The 21,217-nt window shown below is 48.1% G+C and overlaps 1 protein-coding gene across 2 annotated transcripts in view; it reads left to right on the top strand.

Annotated features, from left to right (window-relative positions):
* The window catches only part of ZMIZ2 (zinc finger MIZ-type containing 2), a 333,804-nt gene that overhangs the window by 126,337 nt on the left and 186,250 nt on the right, over positions 1-21,217 (top strand). For both annotated transcript variants that reach the window (XR_014970902.1, XM_085636043.1), the window contains exons 5-7: positions 44-236; positions 743-1,006; positions 11,735-11,911. Coding sequence is in view for 1 of the 2 variants with exons in the window: in XM_085636043.1 (XP_085492169.1) it covers positions 44-236; positions 743-1,006; positions 11,735-11,911 (634 nt within the window). In the remaining variant the exon portion in view is untranslated. The remainder of the gene's footprint in view (positions 1-43; positions 237-742; positions 1,007-11,734; positions 11,912-21,217) is intronic.

Genomic DNA, 21,217 nt, shown 5'->3' with positions numbered 1-21,217 from the left:
ATATTACATGCATATAGAAATACTATGTTTTTTTTTCTTGCAGTTATGCTGGCAGCCCCAATGGGCCAGGCAGTATGGGAATGCCCTCCCATGCCGGCAGACCCCCACCAGAATTTACCCAGGCAGCGGCTGCCGCTGCTGTTGCCGCTGCTGCAGCCACTGCCACTGCTACTGCCACCGCGACAGTGGCTGCGCTGCAAGAGAAACAGAGCCATGAACTGAGTCAGTACGGAGCGGTGAGGATCTGTCAGTCAGTCACTGCAAGCTGCAGCGTCTTCCACAACATGTCCCCTATTCATTCCTCACAATTTTTTTTAATTCTTTCTACAACTTTCCCCCTACTTTCCCTCCATTTATCTTCTTCCTCCGCCCCTCCTTCATTTCTTAGATATGTCAGTTCATTCCCCACTCCTCATTTTACTTCCTTTTCATTATTTCCTTTTTCCCTGTTTCTCGTTATTTCCCCCTCATCCCTCCCTGCCACATCCTCCTCCTTTCATCCCTCCTTTATTACATTTGTCTGACCTCCATTGTTCTGTTGTCTCACTCTCCTCTTTTCTTCCCTCCTGCCTCTCCTCTTTCCTTTTCTTTTGGCTATCCTTCTCTTTATCCTTATTTTGCCCACCTCTTTGCTGACATTCTCTCTCCGATCTTTGTGTTAGTTATGGTAATTTCTCTCTCCCGCCCCCCTTCCCAGATTATTTATAACCCTGTTCTCCTGTTGCTTCCTCCCTCTTTGCAGATGGCCTCAGGACAGTCCTACGGAAGTCAGTTCATGTCCCACTCGGCCCCCCGGGGGCACTCAGTGCAAGGCGGCATGAATTCGGGGAGCATGGGTGGCGTGATGGTACCTTCGGGCATGTCGCCCATGGGTATGAGTGCTGGTCGAGCTCAGGGCATGAGTCCTATGTACACCACCCAGAGGATGCCCCAGCACGGCTATCCAGGACCACCCCAGGGCCAGCAGATGCCCAGGCAGGGGGTTAAGAGAACATACTCCGGGGAGGTGAGTGTCAGTTTGAAAGGCCGGAGGGGGTAGAAAAGTGCATACTCTGGAAGTAGATTGGATCATCTGGGAGAATGTCTTGCAGTGGGTATTTGAGGGTGACTAGTGAGGGGCTGCGAGGTATGGAAATGGCAGAACTTCTAAGAGGTGATTAAGGGTGTGTATAACTGGCTGAATTTATTAGATCGTGGTATAGTTATAGGTTATAGGGCGCCTTAGGAACAATCTCACATATATTAGTTAAGGATAGTATTGAGCTACGGTGCTGTAAGGTGAGGAGAACCACCAACCTCCCCCAAAGTTTTGTTCAAAGCAAACGTAGAAATTCACAAAATCCTCCGTACACGTCTGTAGAGTAATATTAAATACCAATGCAAGTATACACAAATTATAAACACAGTTTCAGAAATCTTCTCTTGCTTTTATTCTTTTCTTTCTGATCAGCCAACACGTGTTTCTTCGCACAAACTGGGAAATCGTCCCGCGACTTTCTCAAGGCTGAGTAAACAAAAAATAAACAATGGCCATTGTGACACCATACATACTAGTGTGCACAAGCTCAATTCAGATATAAACGTGACAAAATGTGCAAGTACCAAGGCATGCACATGGTGGACCTATAGTCCATGATGGTGAGTTTGTGAGATTCAATTTGTGAAGATAAAACAAACTTATCGTGCAAGAATATTTCATATTAAACTCTGAATCAAGGTGATGGAGAAAAAACTAATTTCCTATGGAGACCTCTTGACAGGGTGCTTGTGGGATGCATTTAGCCCCTCTGCCTCTTTGATAATTGTTTGGGTGTCCAGGTCTCTCCTAGCCTTTGCTAGATGTTCCTCACTAGTCGACATCCTAAGTTATTACCAGGTGACTTAGGAGGATGGCGTCTTCATTCTTTGCTCATTGTCAATTGCATTCTTTACCATACAAATAATATTTGGAAGTGGTGGTCACCAGGCTATTCCGCAGTGACCTAGGAACCCAATACCTTTTATAATAGTTTCCTTTTTCAGCACCTTTCTTATCTTGCCGCATCTCCAGTCAGCTGACTGGATCCGAATGCTTTAGCCAGCAAATGATCCTTTCTGGTGTGCTTTTCCACACATAGTGTCTGAACACTGTCCCAAACCATCCTGTTGATATCACCAAAGTCAGCGGAACATTAGTGGGTTGTGTAATTGCGCCAGAGGTTACTTATAGGGTGCTCATTTTGCTCCAGGGGCTGGGCAAGAAGTTTACTTTTCAGGTTGAAGCTTTTCAAAATTGGTATCTGCTCCAGTATAGGTAGGCCACTCATCTCTTTGCTTATTAAATGCAGTGCTATAATGGAAGTATAGAAGTGTAGGTGGTCACTATCGAGAGCCTGTTTGCTCCTGAGAAGTGTAGATACTCTCCCATGAAATGTATTGCAGTAGTGCTGAGAAGTGCATGTACTCCAACTTTCAAATTAAAAAGGTGCCAATACTCGATACCGGACAGTACCTGCCCTTTTAAAGCACTGATTAAATGACCTTCCCGTAACGGTGCTAGATTTGTGTTGAGAGAATTTAGAGGTTTAAGTGCTTAGAGGTCTCTCAGATTCACATTCTATGCATTATTCCATCAAGTGAGTAAGTCGGTGGGAGTGAGTTGTTTCGACTTATGACCTCAAACGGAAGCCCACATTCTCCCACTATCTGACTACCATTTTCAGATTCTTTTCTCTGCAACTTGGTTTGGAAGTAGCGTCAAGTGCTTTCCTGTACTTATGGTGCGACAGTTCCTCCCTGAGGGACAGAATGGTTTTTAGAAAAAGTCGAGGGTTTTTGGGAGAAGGACTGCAATTTAGTTCCTTTCTAGAGCCAACGTAGTCCCCTTGTTTCATGGCCGTACTGTAGGAGACAACAGAAGTCACAGGAACTTGCACCATGCTTGATATGCACCCTCCCCTTGCAGTAATGTTGGTGTTGGGACTTTATCTTGCCTCCTGTATTCCAGTGAGGGTTGAAGGTAACCATGTTTATAAAAAAAAAAATCCATTTTGTTCCAAGAAACAGTGTTAAAAAAAATATATAATAATGCAGAGGACACTGACTTCACTGGCGTAAGTGGAACCTTGTGAAGCATAATTTTTGGATTGGGTGACATCAGTCATGTCTGTGCTAGCCCTGCATCATTGCCAGATAGCGCTTGATGGGTGAATTGCCGGAAAAATAATTCAGGTGGCGGTGTTTCCAAGGCTACTTCAAGATGAGGAGTCCACAGGAGGATGTATCCTAGTCAGAAAAAATCTATACCAAAGATAGTGGTACTTGTACCTAGAGGTGGGAGAGCCACTGATAGCTTGAGTCTGAAGCCTGGCTCTGCTCGAGGTCCTGTTGGAACCATGAGCCCATGACAAGCCGAGCTTGTGTGCCTACCTCCCTTTCTGTGCCTGGCTGTTGGGTTATAGCTAGAGCTGCGGACTTCGGAACTGGGGAGCCAGTTTCGAGTCTCTGCGTCGGCTCAACATCGTGGGTTTCTGGGCAAATCACTTAAACTTTCCATCCCTATATACAATGAATGGTGGCCCTGTGTAAAGGTAAATGTTGCTAATGGAAAGTGCTTCAATATCTGCAGACTGAATTCTTGCTAAATCGAAACAGTAGAAAAATGCACAGAGGTAAAAACAAAGCCTTGGCACAAAGGAAGACAAATGGATAACCATTTACTGGCTGGTTGGTACAAAGTGATACCAGAGAACATGGATAAATTGCAGATTTCCCTCTTAAATTGTGTGATTTTTTTTTTTTTTTTTTTTTCCCCACCAAACTTTTTTTCTTCATTATTGCGTATGGAAGCTCTGTCAAATATGTGCGTTTAGAATGCCATTTGTATCTGTTGTCTTTGATTTAATGAGCTATAATCAGCGGTGTCTCCTCCACTAAGGCGGAGGAGCGTCGCCCCACTGTTCTTGGAGCAGTGTAAAAGAAAATGATGATAACCGGTTATTTCTGTTATTATCATTTTATTTCTAGTGTCAGCAAGGTTGGGCGGGGCTGGGCTCCTGTGACGTCTGGGAGTCTGAGTGGTTTCTGCTCTCCAAAGTGTACATGACTGCTTGGCCGGCCCTCTCAGGCCGGCCAAACAGTCCTGCACACTTTGCATGTTCCTCACCAGGCTGCCTTACACAGCCTGGTGGGGATCATGCTCAGCCTTCCATACCCCGCCTGAGTCGAACGATGGCGCACAGATCACTCTGCATCTGCATTGCAGCTTTGTGAATGGCTTTGGGGAGGGAGCCTGTGTGCTTCCTGGTTCTGGCCGGAGAGACGACGAAGGATGACTGAGGAGAGAAACGCAGCGAGGTGGTAAGTGTTTTTTGGGGGGTATTTTGTACCCCCAACCCACTCTCGTTCCCTTCCAACTGTTACTGGTTATAATGTTGCTCTATAATATCTGCCACGTTCAGGGTTTATATGACCACTGTCTTGCCTCTTAGTTCAATAGTGGTTCATGTTTAAAAACTATCACTTAAATAGCTACTTCCCAGTGCAGTGTTACAAAGTAACGTATTAATGTCTAAGCTTCTACATCTTGAATACGCTTTACTTGACCATATTTTGCATGATGTTGTATGATTTACATCGCAAGCATTTTCAGGGCTTTACTCCAGTAGCGGCTCAGTCCCTTCTGGCATAGTGAAGCATGAAATGAAGTTGCCAATTTATCAACATTATGTGTTAAAATATGTCTTGATGAAGGTGGTGTGAACCATATCGACTTCCACTGAAATGCTACTTCGACCGTTTTTTCTAATAGTGTATTTGGTGCAATAAGAATTGATTTATATGTTTGAACAATGTATGAGTGTAACTAATTATTGAATGTTTTAAATATATATAAGTGGTTTAAAATTACTTTTTGAACCATAGAGAAACGGAACGAATCTTTAAGTAGTTTTTTTTAACTGTGATGGCTGCAGAAAAAAGCTGCTAAATTGTTTTTCAAATTGGGGGAATAACATTCTAGAGCTTATTGTATTCAGTACAATCTTACTACCTTATCGAGCACAATAGTGAGGAGAAATTCTTTCCGACCCTCTGCCACTGCGTAGCTAGCTTTATGCTAATTTCCATGCAAACAATCTGTTCGAGGCATATGAGCTGCAGATCACACACTGAGGATAAGATCGCCATCTGGTGTTGGGCTCGGATGATTGCAGGTTGTTGTCGTCTTCGGAAGAAGCCTTTGGTCACGAGGTTGGTGACTCCTCCCCTGGACAACAGTGCGCATGGGCATCCACTCCATCGTCAGATTGTTTTTTTCCGCCATTGGGTTCGGATGAACTTTTTTCCGCTCCAGCAGAAACAACTTTCAGCATTCGATTTAATTCTTCAATCTTCTTTCAATCGACATCGAAATCATCTCGGACCGGTTCCGGAAGCGGCTGATGGACAGGACACCCTTCAAGAAATGCCCCCGGTGTGGAGCGAAGTTCCCCCACAGTGATCACCACGAGGTTTGTAACCTCTGCCTGTCGCCGGAACACAACGAATCGACCTGTCCAGCTTGTTCCGCTTTCCGTTCCAAGAAGACCCTCCGGGACCGAAGAGCTCGACGCCATATTATAGCCAAACCATCTCCAGAACCGGAGGACATCTTTGCTCAGGATGTTCCTGAAGATGACACCGAAGATCTCGATCGTGTCCGAGGCCGACGATTCCGATGACCTCATCACTCCAGGGCAGCGTGTGAGTACCAACCCCCCTGCCCCTGCCCCATCCAAAAAGACATTGGTCAAGACTCCGCCAGCTGGGCCCAGTCGAGACCGGAAATCCTCTTCAGAAGCCCCGCCCTCGGGCCCGGCTCCGAAGACATCTAAGCCTGTAGGTGGCTCGGGATCGAGCAAACCTCATGTGATTGTGCCTATAACACCTTCGGCATCGAAAACTCCACTGTCGGCACCGAAACAGGCTCCAAGACCGAAATCTCCTTCGGCACCAAAACGTTCCTCGGCACCGAAGTCTCCACCGGCGCCGAAACGTTCTTCGACATCGATGCCGAAATTTCCTTCGGCACCGAAAAAACCATCGGCACCGAAGATTCCATCGACGCCGAAAAATCAATCGACGCCGAAACCTCTTTCGACACCGAAAAATCCATCGGTACCGAAAACTCCGTCCACACCGAAAAAAGTTCATAAAGACCCGAAACGGTCATCACCACCACCGCCTTCGGAGCCAGATGAACTTTTTCGCCCAGATCCTAATCAAAAGCGGATCTACATCAATCCAGAAACCGGACATGTGACTGCTGTCCCATACAAGAAACGGAAGCTGGACATCACACCACCTCCAGCTCCCATACGGAAGAAGGACTGTGCTACTTCACCACTTCGTCCTTCCTCTCCTTTATTACCTCCTAACCCGTCCCCCCCTCCTCCTCCTCCTCCTTCTCCTTTACCTTTACCATCTCCCTATCATTCACCTCCTCCACAGGATGATAATGATGACTTGGGGGGAGGGGCGGACCCAGATCTATTTAATGATCCTGTTGATCCAAACGACCCTTTTACGTTCCCAGACACAGCACCCGTAGATGACTGGTCTTATCCTATACCTGACATGCCTGACCCCACTACCTACCCTTCCAAGCCCTCCCCTCCTGATGACCACCTAGGGTTTGGCCAACTTATAAATAGGGCAGCAACATTCCACGGCGTCACAATGCACACAGACGCCCTTGAAGAGGACTTTCTCCTTGATACCTTTGAGCAGTCACAAAAGACTGTTCACATACTGCCCATGATCAAAGGGGTTATAAAGCATGCTACTGAAGTCTTTAAAGACCCTGTTCGAGCTAGGTTTCTCAACCCACGCATCGAAAAAAAGTACCGACCAGCCCCGCAAGACCCTGCATACATTAAGGCCCAGCTCCCTTTAGACTCCTTAGTCGTATCAAATGCCAGGAAGCGCGTTAACTCACAGACCACTGGAGAAACGCCTCCCCCAGACAAAGAGTCTAAGCTTTTAGAAGCCTCAGGCAAACGGGTCGCCGCGCAGGCGGTTAACCATTGGCGTATTGCGAATACCCAGGCCTTGTTAGCCAGGTATGATAGGGCGCATTATGACCAACTTGAGGACCTTATGCAACATCTGCCTGAACCCTTTAAGTCCCAGGCCTCTGACCTCATCCAAGAAGGCAAATTAATATCTAATGCCTCCATTAAATGCGCCTTAGATGCGGCAGATACTGCTTCTAGAGCGGTCAATACTAGCGTCTTACTCAGACGACATGCCTGGCTCCGTATTTCCGGTTTTAAACCGGAGGTTCAAACCGCAATTCTAGCTCAACCCTTCAACCAAGAGCAGTTATTTGGCCCTGCAGTGGATACTGCATTGGAGAAAATGAAAAAGGATAATGAAACTGCCAAGTCTATGGGAGCACTGCAGTCTCCTCAAAACCGGGGTTCCTTTTGTCGTTGCTTTTACAGAGGAGGCTCCAAAAACACGGGAACTGAGACCACATCCACCTTTAAAAATTCGGGACAAACATCCCCTAACAAAGGATATTTCCGTGGAGGTTATCGGGGAAACAATAACAAAGGTCGAGGGCGGGGAAACAACAATAACACCCGCACCTCCCCAGCCACTAAACAGTGACTTGCCACCACTCCCCCCAGACCATTCCACTCCAGTCGGGGGGCGGCTCCAACAATTCCTACCTGTCTGGACTTCCATCACCACAGACAGGTGGTTAAGACAAATTATCCAGTCTGGCTACTGCCTCGAACTCATACAATCCCCCCCAAACATACCGCCCAAACAACGTCCAATGTCCTCACATCATCTCTCTCTCCTCAAACAAGAAGTTCAATCCCTGTTACAAAAACATGCGATAGAACCAGTCCCCCTTCAACATCAGGGAAAAGGGGTATATTCTCTATACTTCCTCATTCCCAAAAAGGACAAAACACTAAGGCCCATACTGGATCTCAGACTACTAAACCAGTATATACACTCGGATCATTTTCATATGACCACCCTCCAACAAGTCCTCCCACTTTTACAACAGGGAGACTTCCTTGCCACATTAGACCTCAAGGACGCATACTTTCACATCCCTATGCATCCCGCTCACAGAAAATATCTACGATTTGTGGTAGATGGGCAACACTATCAATTTACAGTTCTCCCATTCGGAGTAACAACGGCACCCAGAGTGTTCACCAAGTGCCTAGCAGTCGTGGCAGCGCACCTCAGAAGACAACAGATCCATGTCTTCCCCTATCTGGACGATTGGCTCATAAAAGCCGATACATACCAAAAATGCGTTCTCCACACTCATCGCACGATTCAAACTCTCCACGATTTGGGATTCACTATCAACGACCCCAAATCCCACCTACAACCTTCCCACTTACATCAGTATCTAGGAGCAACCATAGATACATCCAAAGCCATTGCTTATCCCAGCACTGCCAGGATAGCCAGTATACAAAATCTCATCTCTCAATTTCAAACTCATCCATCTCTTCCAGCAAGAGTGTTCATGCAGCTCCTAGGCATGATGGCGTCATGCATCTCCATAGTCCCACACGCACGACTTCAAATGCGTCCCTTACAGGAATGTTTAGCACAACAGTGGAACCAAGCTCACGGACAACTTACCGATCTGGTGTTGGTGGACAGTCGCTCACTTCGCTCACTGAAATGGTGGAACACCATCAACCTGTCCAAAGGGCGACCATTCTTAGAGCCTCTTCCACAAGTTGTGCTAACTACCGACGCATCTCTCACGGGGTGGGGAGCCCACCTCCTTCACCATACCACTCAGGGCAGATGGACCAGTCAACAAAAACTGCTCCACATCAACCACCTGGAACTCTTAGCAGTGTTCCTAGCACTAAAATCTTTTCAGGTACACCTAAAGAACAAAACTGTCCTCATACGCACAGACAACATGATGACAATGTATTATATACAGAAACAGGGAGGGACACATTCTCTCCAACTGTCCCAACTGGCACAGCAAATCTGGAGATGGGCAATTCCCCAAAACATCTACCTGTTAGCAGAACATCTCCCAGGGATCCACAACCAGGTGGCCGACCTCCTGAGTCGCCACACACAGCAGATCCACGAATGGGAATTACACCCCAAGGTTCTACTCCCCTTCTTCCAAAAATGGGGACAACCAGACATAGACCTGTTCGCCACTCCCGAAAACACAAAATGCCCTACCTTCGCCGCCAGGTTTCCACACCCACAGTCGAAGGGCAATGCCCTATGGATGAACTGGTCAGGCAGATTTGCGTACGCTTTTCCGCCTCTCCCACTAGTTCCATTTGTGGTACGCAAACTGAAACAACAGTCGCTAACACTAATACTAGTAGCTCCCACTTGGGCACGTCAACCGTGGTTCACCACACTTCTGGAACTATCTTTAGTTCCACATCAAAGGCTACGCCTCTCCCCGGATCTATTAACCCAGAACCATGGAGAAATCAGACACCCAGATCCTCAAACACTGAACCTAGCGATCTGGCTCCTGAGGTCTTAGAGTTCGGATACCTCAATCTCCCTCCAGACTGTATGAATGTCATAAAGGAAGCCAGACGACCTACTACTAGAGCGTGTTATGCCGCGAAATGGAAACGATTTGCCATCTATTGCGCTAATAATGACATACACCCATTAGATGCTTCCATCCAAAACATAATTTGCTATCTACTACACTTGCAAAGATGCAATCTAGCGTATTCCTCTATACGTTTACACCTAGCAGCCTTAGCAGCCTACTTGCAAAATAGGCAACACCTGTCCCTTTTTAGGGTACCAGCCATCAAAGCGTTTATGGAAGGTCTCAAAAGAATTCTTCCCCCAAGATTACCACCTTCCCCAGTGTGGAATCTCAATGTGGTTCTAACAAGACTTATGGGTCCCCATTTGAACCTATGCACAAATGTGAATTACAATTCCTAACATGGAAGGTAGCTTTCCTTCTCGCAATCACTTCCCTACGAAGAGTAAGTGAAATACAAGCCCTTACACTAGAGGAACCTTTCTTACAACTACACCGTAACAAAGTAGTTCTTAGGACAAACCCTAAATTTCTCCCAAAAGTGATTTCCCCTTTCCACCTTAACCAATTAGTAGAGCTACCAGTCTTTTTCCCAAACCCAGACTCCGTAGCTGAAAGGGCCCTACACACCTTAGATGTCAAAAGAGCCTTGCTTTATTACATCGACAGGACGAAACCTTTTCGAAAGACAAAACAACTCTTTGTTGCTTTCGCACCACCACATAAAGGCAATCCCATCTCCAAATCTGGTATAGCCCGGTGGATAGTTAAATGCATCCAAATATGCTACCAAAAGGCTAAACGTACACTTCCAGTTCCCCCTAGGGCGCACTCCACGCGTAAAATAGGGGCTTCTATGGCCTTCTTAGGTAACATTCCCCTAGAAGACATTTGCAAGGCAGCCACGTGGTCTACCACGCATACCTTCACTAAACACTACTGTGTTGATGTGCAAGCCAAACAACAGGCCTCTGTGGGCCAGGCTGTCCTAAAAACTGTATTTCAAACTGCTGCAACGGATACAGGCGACCACCGCTAAGGGGAAGCACTGCTATACAATCTATCCTCAGTGTGTGATCTGCAGCTCATATGCCTCGAACGGAATATGCTACTTACCAGTATGCATCTGTTCTTGGCATGTAGAGCTGCAGAGTCGCACACGCCCGCCCGCCTCCCCGGGACCTGTATCTGTTCCAGCATCCGTCTTACTTAGACATTACACATGGACATCCTTCTTTCATTCCTATACACTACATCTTTTCCCTTCATGGCGAAAAAACAATCTGACGATGGAGTGGATGCCCATGCGCACTGTTGTCCAGGGGAGGAGTCACCAACCTCGTGACCAAAGGCTTCTTCCGAAGACGACAACAACCTGCAATCATCCGAGCCCAACACCAGATGGCGATCTTATCCTCAGTGTGTGACTCTGCAGCTCTACATGCCAAGAACAGATGCATACTGGTAAGTAGCATATTCCTTTTCGGTACCATCCGCAATATTCCCCCAAACAAAAAGTTTTTGACTACAGGACGGGGCAAAGGGTCAAATTTGCGCCCAGGTGCGATTAAAAAATTGTTTGCAAGATTGCAAATCTAGTCGTAAAGTAAAAAGAAAGGGGCAACATGAGTTATGATGGGAGATGTAAAAGGCGTCCACAATTAAAATGTCAGAGAAGCAAAAAGGGTAAAATCGTTTTTAGTCCCCAGAATATCAAAATATCATACCAAAAAGTGTAAAGAATGTATTTTCTCTGATTAGCAATTTGGCGCTTGCCCATTACAAATGGAGTCTGTTTAGAAAGCTGATGGCTTGGGCGCTCTGTTCCACATGCTTGCATAATCAACCCCTTGTATTTATGCTTGATCAAAGAAAAGTCAGCTTTTCATCTCTTGGTAATGGAATGTCGTAAATTTCAGAAGGCCTCGCTCTGGCGGGAAAATCCTGAACTGACTGACAGCTGTCATTGAACAGCCAAGTTTTACAGAGTAGTAGAGCTATCTGAATAAGAGTGCTAGATTGCAGTGTCCATTTATTATCCACTCTTTATTGTCCTAATGTGGGGGTGATATAGAGATGCCTGTTGCTTTTCACGTTTCCTGTTTAAACAGCCAGTGTTGAGTGGTCTTGTTTCGCAGTCATGTAATCACATTGGTCTCTGTTATCCCATGCTCCTTCCAGGGTTACCCGGCACAGCAATATATCCAGGGTGGACAGTACCCTTCACAGCCTGTGCAGTACGCACCGTCCGCTCCACAGCAGTCTGCGCAGTCGCCCTCATACCCCGGGCATCGGATACCCATGCAGCAGGGCATGGCACAGTATCTCTCATCCGGATCCGGAGGACCCTATTACAAGGTAGCATGGTTGCCCTGTCACCTGCATCATCCCGCATTTACCATCGCCTCTTCGCTTCCTCCATAGTCTTTCACTTGTCTTTATTTTCGCCCTCCTCAACCCTGCACTGGCATTCCCTTCCATCTGGCATTCTTGATCCCGCCCTTCTTGCACTATCTTCTCGCCCCGTGATGCTTTGCCAGATGCCTTTATCTCTGTCCTCTTCACTTACACCATTTGTATTATGTTTCTACCTTCCACTGTAGTCTTCTATCAGTCCCTTTTTTTTCTTCCCATCAGCCCTTTTTGCTACTGAAACCACCTTACTCTGTCGTCCCTCCTTCCAACTGTGCTGTACTTAGGACAGAACCTTCCTCTGTCTGCAAACTGTTCTGTTTTTCACACAGAGCCTTCTTCTTGTCTGCATTTAGTGCCCTCACACTTATTTGACAGTCTTGCCAGAAATTGAAAAGAGCACCTATCATCATATTATAAACTCTTCACCTGAAGAAGTGTTAAAATGCTGATGGGTGCCCCCTTTTCAATTTGATCATGAGAGCGCCGTGGTTCTGAGACCATCTTTTTGTAACAATCAGTAGTAGCTGTGCAGGCCTGCCTTCAACCAAGACCCCGGTTTTGCAGCGTGAATCTTTTCTGGATTCACATGCTGTGCATTATTCCGCCATCTAGTTGTTGGGTCCGGAATTGTTGTATTTGTTCGTTTTTTGGTGGACGTCGACATACCATCATTTGGTGTCCTCCTATGACGTCGATGTGCTTCATCCGTAAGCTCTCACTCCCAATGAATGGTGTCTAAAGGGAAACCTCTCGAAAAAGATCACAAAGTAGAGGACCATTCTAAAATACCTGATGCATTTACTACAAAGTAATCTAAGCTACACTTCATTAAAGGTACATTTAGCAGCAATTGTAGCCCATACAAGAGGAGAAACTTGGCAAAGTTATTTCACGTCCCTTGTAGTCAAAAGGTTCCTATAAGGAGCAAAAAGGATGGCACCTCCAACAAGTATTTACAATGCAATAGGTCTCGCATCTGCGAGTTTTGGAGCTATTGGCATTGTAAATGGCAATGCTTTTTAAAAAATACACAAAAATAGTCTTGCGTTTCAGGAGATGTGCCCGCAGCATGCGTCCCCTTCCTGTAAGCCATTTTACTGATATTGACAAACAGCACCGCCCTGCTTTACATTAAATCATGCTTGTATGCACGGAATGTTCTATGGCGTGGGTGTTTTATCTTCAGAAATCGATATGCTGTCATCCTTCCTGGTCATCGTTTTGGATGGCCATAAATATTTGCAGTAGGTGCCCATTTCCAGATGAGGTTTATTATTCAAAATGCAGGCCTTGCTTGGGGATGTTTGAGTAAGTTTAGTTCACGTGTGCAGTCAACCATGGCGTGTAAGTAACTTCAGCTATTCTAACTTAAAGATGTGCGACTTCTTATTCACAAAATGTGCCTCTCCCCCACTCTGGTGGCTTGGCGGCGGCGTGCTTCGAGTCTGCATCGTCCGTCCCTGCAGCCGGATTCACGCTTACCTCACTGTGCCCAGACCAGACCCTGCCCACACAGTGCACAAGAGCAGGGGTGCAGTCATCCTACATGCCCCCTTCAAAAGCGACCTCGGTGTGTGACTCGACTGACTTCCAGCACCACCTCGCTAGTTCTCAGCTGAATGCGCCCTTGGGCAGACACGACAGATATGCAGCAAATTCTGTTGTTCTCTATAAGAGGCCATGCGGTGTGAACGAAGCTCGTTTTGCCGTGACGTTACATCGTATGTTACTGGGTCACTCAATGTACACATGTAAAGGGGAAAAACTGCCCCTCCCCCAGAACACAGATCACTCAATACAGTGATTGAGACTTGCACCGTTCCGAGAAGCCAGGGTCGTTGATTACCCCTCTGTGATGTATGGAATGAAAAGGCGAGACAAGAACAGCAATTAGTAGTTAAACTATGTTGGCTTCAGTTTAGGGCTGGGGTGTGGCAGACCCTGAACAGTTCTCAAATCATCTGTACATACAGGATTCACCCAAGAGCCAAGCCTTTTGCAGATAGCGAAAAATGTCCACCCAAGCCCTGCACAGAGGTCTTGCAGCAGAACAAAGGGATGTAGAATGCATGGGAGTGGCTATCCGTGGAGCAGGGGCCAAGCATCCCTCGCATTACACCGGCATATTCATGAACGAAGCTGGGGTGGAAAGACGCATTAACCATTTCATGAAGTGGATTGATGGGCCACAGTGAACACTGCGGGTGGTCCAATACACAGGGTCCACTTTTCCAATCCGGAGGTAGCCTATACCGTAGCATCTCTGAGCAGTGCAAATTGAATTAGCTGTTGCCAAATCGCCTGGGCGAGGAAGATGGTTCTGCTGAAGGGGTTAATGCGCACCTCCTGCCAGCATGATGTGCCTTGAATTATCCATATAGAAAGTAAACAGTGCTTACAGACTAGTTAAAGGAGACCGTGCAAGTCCGACTGGGAGAAGCCAAAAGGAGACAAGGCGGTCACTAAAAAGCCTCACTCTCAATCAGAGACCAGCATTTACCATAAAGGATGACGAGCACCAATCAAAAGCATGGGCGGAGCTTCCACTCCCGAAATCGACTCCACGACAATAGATCTCGCAGAGCATACGCTGCGATGCTAGGTGAGACCTAAAAAGGGTACCAGCACCATATGGAACTTAAATATAGTACTGGCTCAGCTGATGAAGGCACCATTCGAACCACTACACAAGGCAACACCACAAATGCTCACACTAAAGGCAGTATTTCTAGTTGCAATTACATCTCTATGTCGGGTTAGTGAATTACAAGCACTAACACTACAGGAACCCTACTTCCAAATACATAATGACAAGATTGTCATGAGAACAGATCCACACTTCATGCCAAAGGTGGTATCAAATTTCCACATAAACCAAACTATACAGATTCCAAGTTTCTTCCAGAATCCCAAAGCACAAGCGGAGAAAGCTTTGCACACTTGACGCTTGAAGAGCAGTCATGTATTACATTGAAAGGACAAAAGAATACAGGAAAACAAAGCCATTCTTTGTATCCTCTGATATCCGCTTCCTAGGACGACTGTTTACCAAGCACCCCATCGCAAGATGGATTGCTCAAGCCATACAGGTATGCCACAAACAAGCAGGACAGACTTTACAAGGAGCACCAAGGGCTCGCTCAACAAGGAAGAAAGGAGCAACAGTCTCATTTCTAGCAAATATTCCAGTTCAAGACATTTGCTTGATGGCAACATGGTCTTCAGTGTACACGTTCACAAAACATCATTGTGTGGACATTCAGATGAATAAAGAAGCACAAGTTGTGAGAAAGTGCCATCTTTCTTGCATGGTATGCCCCCACTTTTTGCTGAATTGCTGAATGTACTTTGACTGAGTGTGCCCTGGACTCCTGCCAATCAGGTGCCCAGGGCCTATGTTCCTTCCCTACAAAAACCTCAAACCCAAATTGGCAAACCCTGGCCACATGTCAGACCCTGGTAAATGGTACCCTAGGTACCCAGGGCCTTGTGATCAGGGAAGGCCTCTAAGGGTTGTAGCACTCATTGTGCCACCCTTAGGCCCTGGACCCTAACACACACACACTGCCCTTGCAGGCTGAGTGTCTGGGTACAATACAAAACAGAGTCGACATGGCACACATCCCTGTGTGCCATGCCCACCACCTACACTGGCATACATCAGCCACCCCTCTAGCTGGGTGCCCTATGCCAGTGGTGTGGGCACAGGAGCATGAGCTCTGTGCCCTTACAGTACCCAGGTCCATTCCTGGGCACTGTAAGTTCAGTGCTGCCATTTAAGAGTATATGGTGCTGAGAGTCCGTCAAACACGAACTCCACAGCACCATAATGGCAACACTGAAGACTGAGAAGTTCGGTATCAAACTTCTCAGCACATTAAACCTGCACTGATGCCAGTGTGGGATTTAATGTACCAAGCACCACAGAGGGCATCTTAGAGATGCCCCCTGAAACCTAACCTACAATCCACGTGTGGTCTGAGAGGCTGCCTAGGCTGCCACACAGCAGACATGTTGCTGGACCCCTGGTTAGGAGAACCCCTGCAGCCTTAGAACCAGGTACCCCCCCCCCCCCCCCCAAACAGAGGATAAGATTTCCCTACACCAAAAGGCACCCCTACACCCGGCGCCCTGCGGCCTCCTGTGCCCAACTCCTGGGTACCTACCTATCCTCCAACTACCCAACTTGCCTCTCGAAGTGGTGGTGGCACCTGAAGAATCTTCGTCCCCGAGCTTGCAGCCTTTTTCCAACCAGGAGCTTCCCCATTGAAATCAATTGAGCGCCCGAAGGCTCAAAAGCACCCTGCACCCAGCCGCCCGAGTGGCCCTGGCAGTGTAACCTCTACACCTATCTACTTCCCCATTTGCCCTGAGCAAGTAACCAGGAGCCCAGCACCCACAGCCGCGTGGCCTGCTAGTCAGCAGCCACCAACCAAGTACCCCCTGCCTCCCATAAGATAACATTGGGCCTAACTCACTCTGCACCCGGCTGCACCTGCGCCGCTGAGGGTGTAACAACTGTACCTACCTGACCCTGGGAGACCCCTCAGTCTGTGCTCAGAACCTTAACTTTGCCAGTCGAGTACTTACCCAAAAGCCGATAACTTAATTTTCTCCATAGGGTAACATTGACTGGTTTCTCCTGAAATTTCTTATTAGTGTGGGGTTACTAAAACTTAAAATATTCACCAAAAATCAGCTGAGTAACGAAAACGAAAATACTCACCTGCTTTTAGGAGAGATCCCAGTGCTGGATCTTGGTGCCCAGCACTGACCCTGAAAAATATTCACAACCGTACTTACCAGTAACCCAATTTTCTTCCATAGGAAACCATTGACTGTTTTTCTGTGAAATTTCTTCGAAGTGTCGATTTTTGCAAACTTTAAATATTCTTTAAAAATCGTGCTAACTCTGAAAACGCAATTACTTACCTGTTTTAGATAGAGATCCCAGTACTGAGTCTAGGAGCCCAGTACTGGATTACAAAAGTAACGAGAACCTACTGTTCGAGGCATATGAGCTGCAGATTGTACACTTAGCATAGGTCGCCATCTGGTGTTGGGCCCGGATGTTTGCAGTTTGTTTTTCTTCTTGGACCGTCTTTGGAAGTCACGAGTTTGGTGACTCCTCCTTCGGTCCGTACTGCGCATGGGCTTCGGCTCCATCCTCAGATTGTTTTTTTCCGCCATCGGGCTCGGATGTGATACTTCGTACTCCGGCTTCGAACTTCTACGGTTCCAGCCTCGACGGAAAATCCTCGATTCTTCGAGTTCCTTTATCATCTTCATCTCTCGAAGCGGCACTTTTTCCATCCCGTACATCGACACCGGCCTTCGGGCCCTCCGCGACTCCGGTCCCGGCCGATGGAAAGGACTCCGTTTAAAAAGTGCCCAAAATGTGGGTCTAAATTTCCCCACACCGACCTCCATCAGGTGTGTAACCTTTGCCTCTCTCCGGAACACGAGGCTCGAGACTGCCCCGCCTGCAAGTCTTTTCGATCGAAGAAAACGATCCGAGATCGAAGGGCTCGACGCACCATGGCGCACTCATCCTCGACAGCTCCACCGGACATCTTCGGAGACGACGCCGAAGCTTCGGGGCAGACACACACCGAACTGGGAGAAGACATCGTCAGCGCTTCCGAGGCCGACGACTCCGACCTGGAGGACGTAACACCAGGACAGCGGGCCGTGAGTACAATGCCCCCTCCCAGCCCCGCACCGAAAACCAAAGAGACTCCGGTTACTCCCTCGCCTGCCGGCCTGGGCAAAACCAAAACCAAAGCCTCGATCACCCCACCTTCGGGCCCGGTGTCGAAGCACTCAAAGTCTCACGGCAGCTCGGGATCGAGCCAGCCGACGCCCGGTGCCGATAAACACCACTCGGCACCGAAGCCTGCAAAATCCGGCTCGACTCCGAAACCACCGGTGCCGAAGCCTGGACACTCGGCGCCGACCAAACACAAACAGAAATCGGTCGGCACCGACGCTCCGGCGCCGAAACAGCATTCGACGCCGAAACACACGGAGACCTCCAAAAAGCAGGGCGTACACAGAACATCGAAACCTCCGGTTCCGAAATCGCCGGTGCCGACAGACGACTCGGCGCCATTGGCTCTGTTTACACCAGACCCTTTACAAAAGACTTTGTCCAGAGATCCAAAGACTGGCCTTTTGACTGTGATTACTAAGAAGCGTCGCCTTGAGGCTCCGGCTCCTCCTCCTCCACCCAAAAAGAGGGACTCAGCTACTTCTCCCCTTAGAGTACCCTCCCCACTGCCACCCCCCCTCCCACCACCACCCCCTCCACCTTTACCTCACTACGATCCGGCCCCATCCCCAGACCCGGATGACGGGGACCCGGACAATGACCCAGGGGACGCCCCAATGGATCCCACTCAACCAGGGACCCCAGATCCATGGGAGGATTATAATAACCCTGATGTACCCAATGTACCTCAAGACGACCTATACCCATCAAGGCCGTCTCCTCCAGAGGACTCTTTAGGGTTTCACCATTTAGTGCAGAGAGCAGCACACTACCATGGGGTGGACATGCACACGGAACCAGTGGAAGAAGACTTCCTACTGGATACATTTGATTTACAAGATCGTTCCACTGCTATTTTACCCATGCTTAAGGGTGTCACCAAGCACGCTACAGAGGTATTCAAAGACCCTGTCAGAGCCAGAGTACTAAACCCTAGAATAGAGAAGAAGTACAAGGCGGCACCCACAGACCCTGCATACATCAAGGGCCCTGCTCCTCTAGATTCCCTAGTTGTCTCCACAGCTAGAAAGCGGGCTAACTCCCAATCCTCAGGAGATGCCCCACCACCAGACAAGGAATCTAAACTTCTGGACGCGTCTGGTAAACGCACCGCCTACCAGGCTGCAAACATGTGGCGCATCGCAAATACACAAGCACTGCTTGCGCGATATGATAGAGCACACTATGATGAATTAGAGGCTCTTATGCAGCACCTTCCAGAGAAATACAAACGCCAAGCTCATGACCTGATACAGGAGGGCAAACTAATCACAAACACCTCCATTAAGTGTGCCCTCGATGCAGCAGACACTGCTTCTAGAGCCATAAACACCAGTGTCCTGCTTCGCCGCCATGCCTGGCTCAGGATATCAGGGTTCAAGCCTGAGGTCCAGACATCAATACTTAATCACACCTTTGACCAGCAAACACTCTTTGGCACAAAGGTAGACGAAGCGCTCGAAAAAATGAAGAAAGATACAGACACAGCGAAGTCTATGGGAGCGCTCCAGACCCAAGCCTCTAAGCGTTCCTTTCGACGCTCGTCCTTTCGTGGCACAGGTAGAGGCTCCTCCACCGATAATGCCTCTACCTCCTACAAATCCCCTCCTCAAAATACCTTTTCAAAGGGCAACCAAAGAGGTGGTTACAGAGGCAACAACAATAAGGGCAGGGGCAAAACCAACAATACCCGTTCTGCCACCCCACCCGCACAATGACTCCCCTTCGCTCCCCCCAGACCATTCCACTCCGGTCGGGGGCAGACTACAAGATTTTATCCACGTATGGGAGTCCATAACATCGGACAAATGGGTGACCCAAATCATTCGGTCAGGGTACTGCCTCGAGCTAACATCTACCCCACCCAATATCCCACCAAGGCACCGTCCAATGTCCCAAGAGCATTCCACACTGCTCAAACAAGAGGTACTCTCGCTCCTCCAGAAACACGCCATAGAGCAGGTACCCGACAATCAACGAAATCTAGGGGTCTACTCCCTATATTTCTTAATCCCAAAGAAAGACGAGACCCTCAGACCCATTCTGGATCTCCGGCCTCTAAATGCCTACATACATTCAGACCACTTTCACATGGTCACCTTACAACAAGTCCTCCCACTCCTCTGCCAGGGAGACTTTCTCACAACACTGGATCTGAAAGACGCGTACTTTCACATTCCAATACACCCCTCTCACAGAAAATACCTCAGGTTCGTGGTGGACGGGCAACATTACCAATTCAAGGTTCTCCCCTTCGGGGTCACCACTGCACCACGGGTGTTTACCAAATGCCTAGCAGTAGTAGCAGCACACCTCAGACGTCAACATGTTCACGTCTTCCCTTACTTAGACGACTGGCTCATAAAAGCCGCGTCCTACCACCAATGCGTGCAACATACAAACAGCACCATCCAACTGCTTCATCAGCTAGGCTTCACGGTGAACTACCAAAAGTCCCACCTCATACCATCTCACACAAAGCAATATCTCGGGGCCACCATAGACACCTCAAAAGGTATTGCCTATCCAAACTCAGCCAGAATCACAAGCATTCTAGCCTTACGCAAAATATTCCTTCCTCAACACTCTATACCAGCAAGAGTGTTTATGAAGCTCATAGGGATGATGGCGTCTTGCATCTTCATAGTGCCCCATGCAAGACTCCACATGCGTCCACTTCAGGAGTGCCTAGCACAACATTGGAACCAGGCCCAGGGTCAGCTGACGGATCTGGTGTTGGTGGACGGCCGCACACATCACTCTCTGCAGTGGTGGAACACCACAAACCTTTCCAAGGGACGGCCGTTCCTGGACCCGGTTCCCCAAGTGACTCTAACAGCGGACGCATCGCTCTCCGGCTGGGGAGCGCACCTCTTACACCTCACAATGCAAGGTCTATGGACGCCACAGCAAAAAACGCTCCACATCAACCATCTGGAGCTTTTGGCGATCTTTCTAGCCCTAAAATCTTTCCAAAAGCAGATTTCAGGCAAAGCAGTCCTCATTCGCACAGACAACATGACTGCGATGTATTATATACAGAAACAGGGGGGGACACACTCTCCCCAGCTCTCCCGCTTAGCCCAGAGCATATGGAGATGGGCAATTCCCCAAAACATTTTTCTCCTGGCACAACACGTTCCAGGCGTACAAAACACCATAGCAGATCTGCTCAGCAGACAGACTCAACAACTACACGAATGGGAACTGCATCCACAAGTTCTTCACCCATTCTTCCGACAGTGGGGGCATCCTCAAATAGACCTCTTCGCCACCCACGAAAACAAAAAATGCCCAAGCTTCGCCGCCAGATACCCACACCCATTGTCCAAGGGCAATGCGATATGGATGAACTGGTCAGGCAGATTTGCATACGCCTTTCCACCTCTCCCACTAATTCCATTAGTGGTCAGGAAACTACAACAGCACTCCCTCACACTCATTCTGGTAGCTCCGACGTGGGCCAGACAGCCGTGGTA

The sequence above is a fragment of the Triturus cristatus genome, chromosome 11, assembly GCF_964204655.1.
Source record: "Triturus cristatus chromosome 11, aTriCri1.1, whole genome shotgun sequence".
Classification (NCBI taxonomy): domain Eukaryota; kingdom Metazoa; phylum Chordata; class Amphibia; order Caudata; family Salamandridae; genus Triturus; species Triturus cristatus.
The sequence above is the reverse complement of the archived record's forward strand: the minus strand, read 5'-3'. Positions and strand labels throughout refer to the sequence as shown.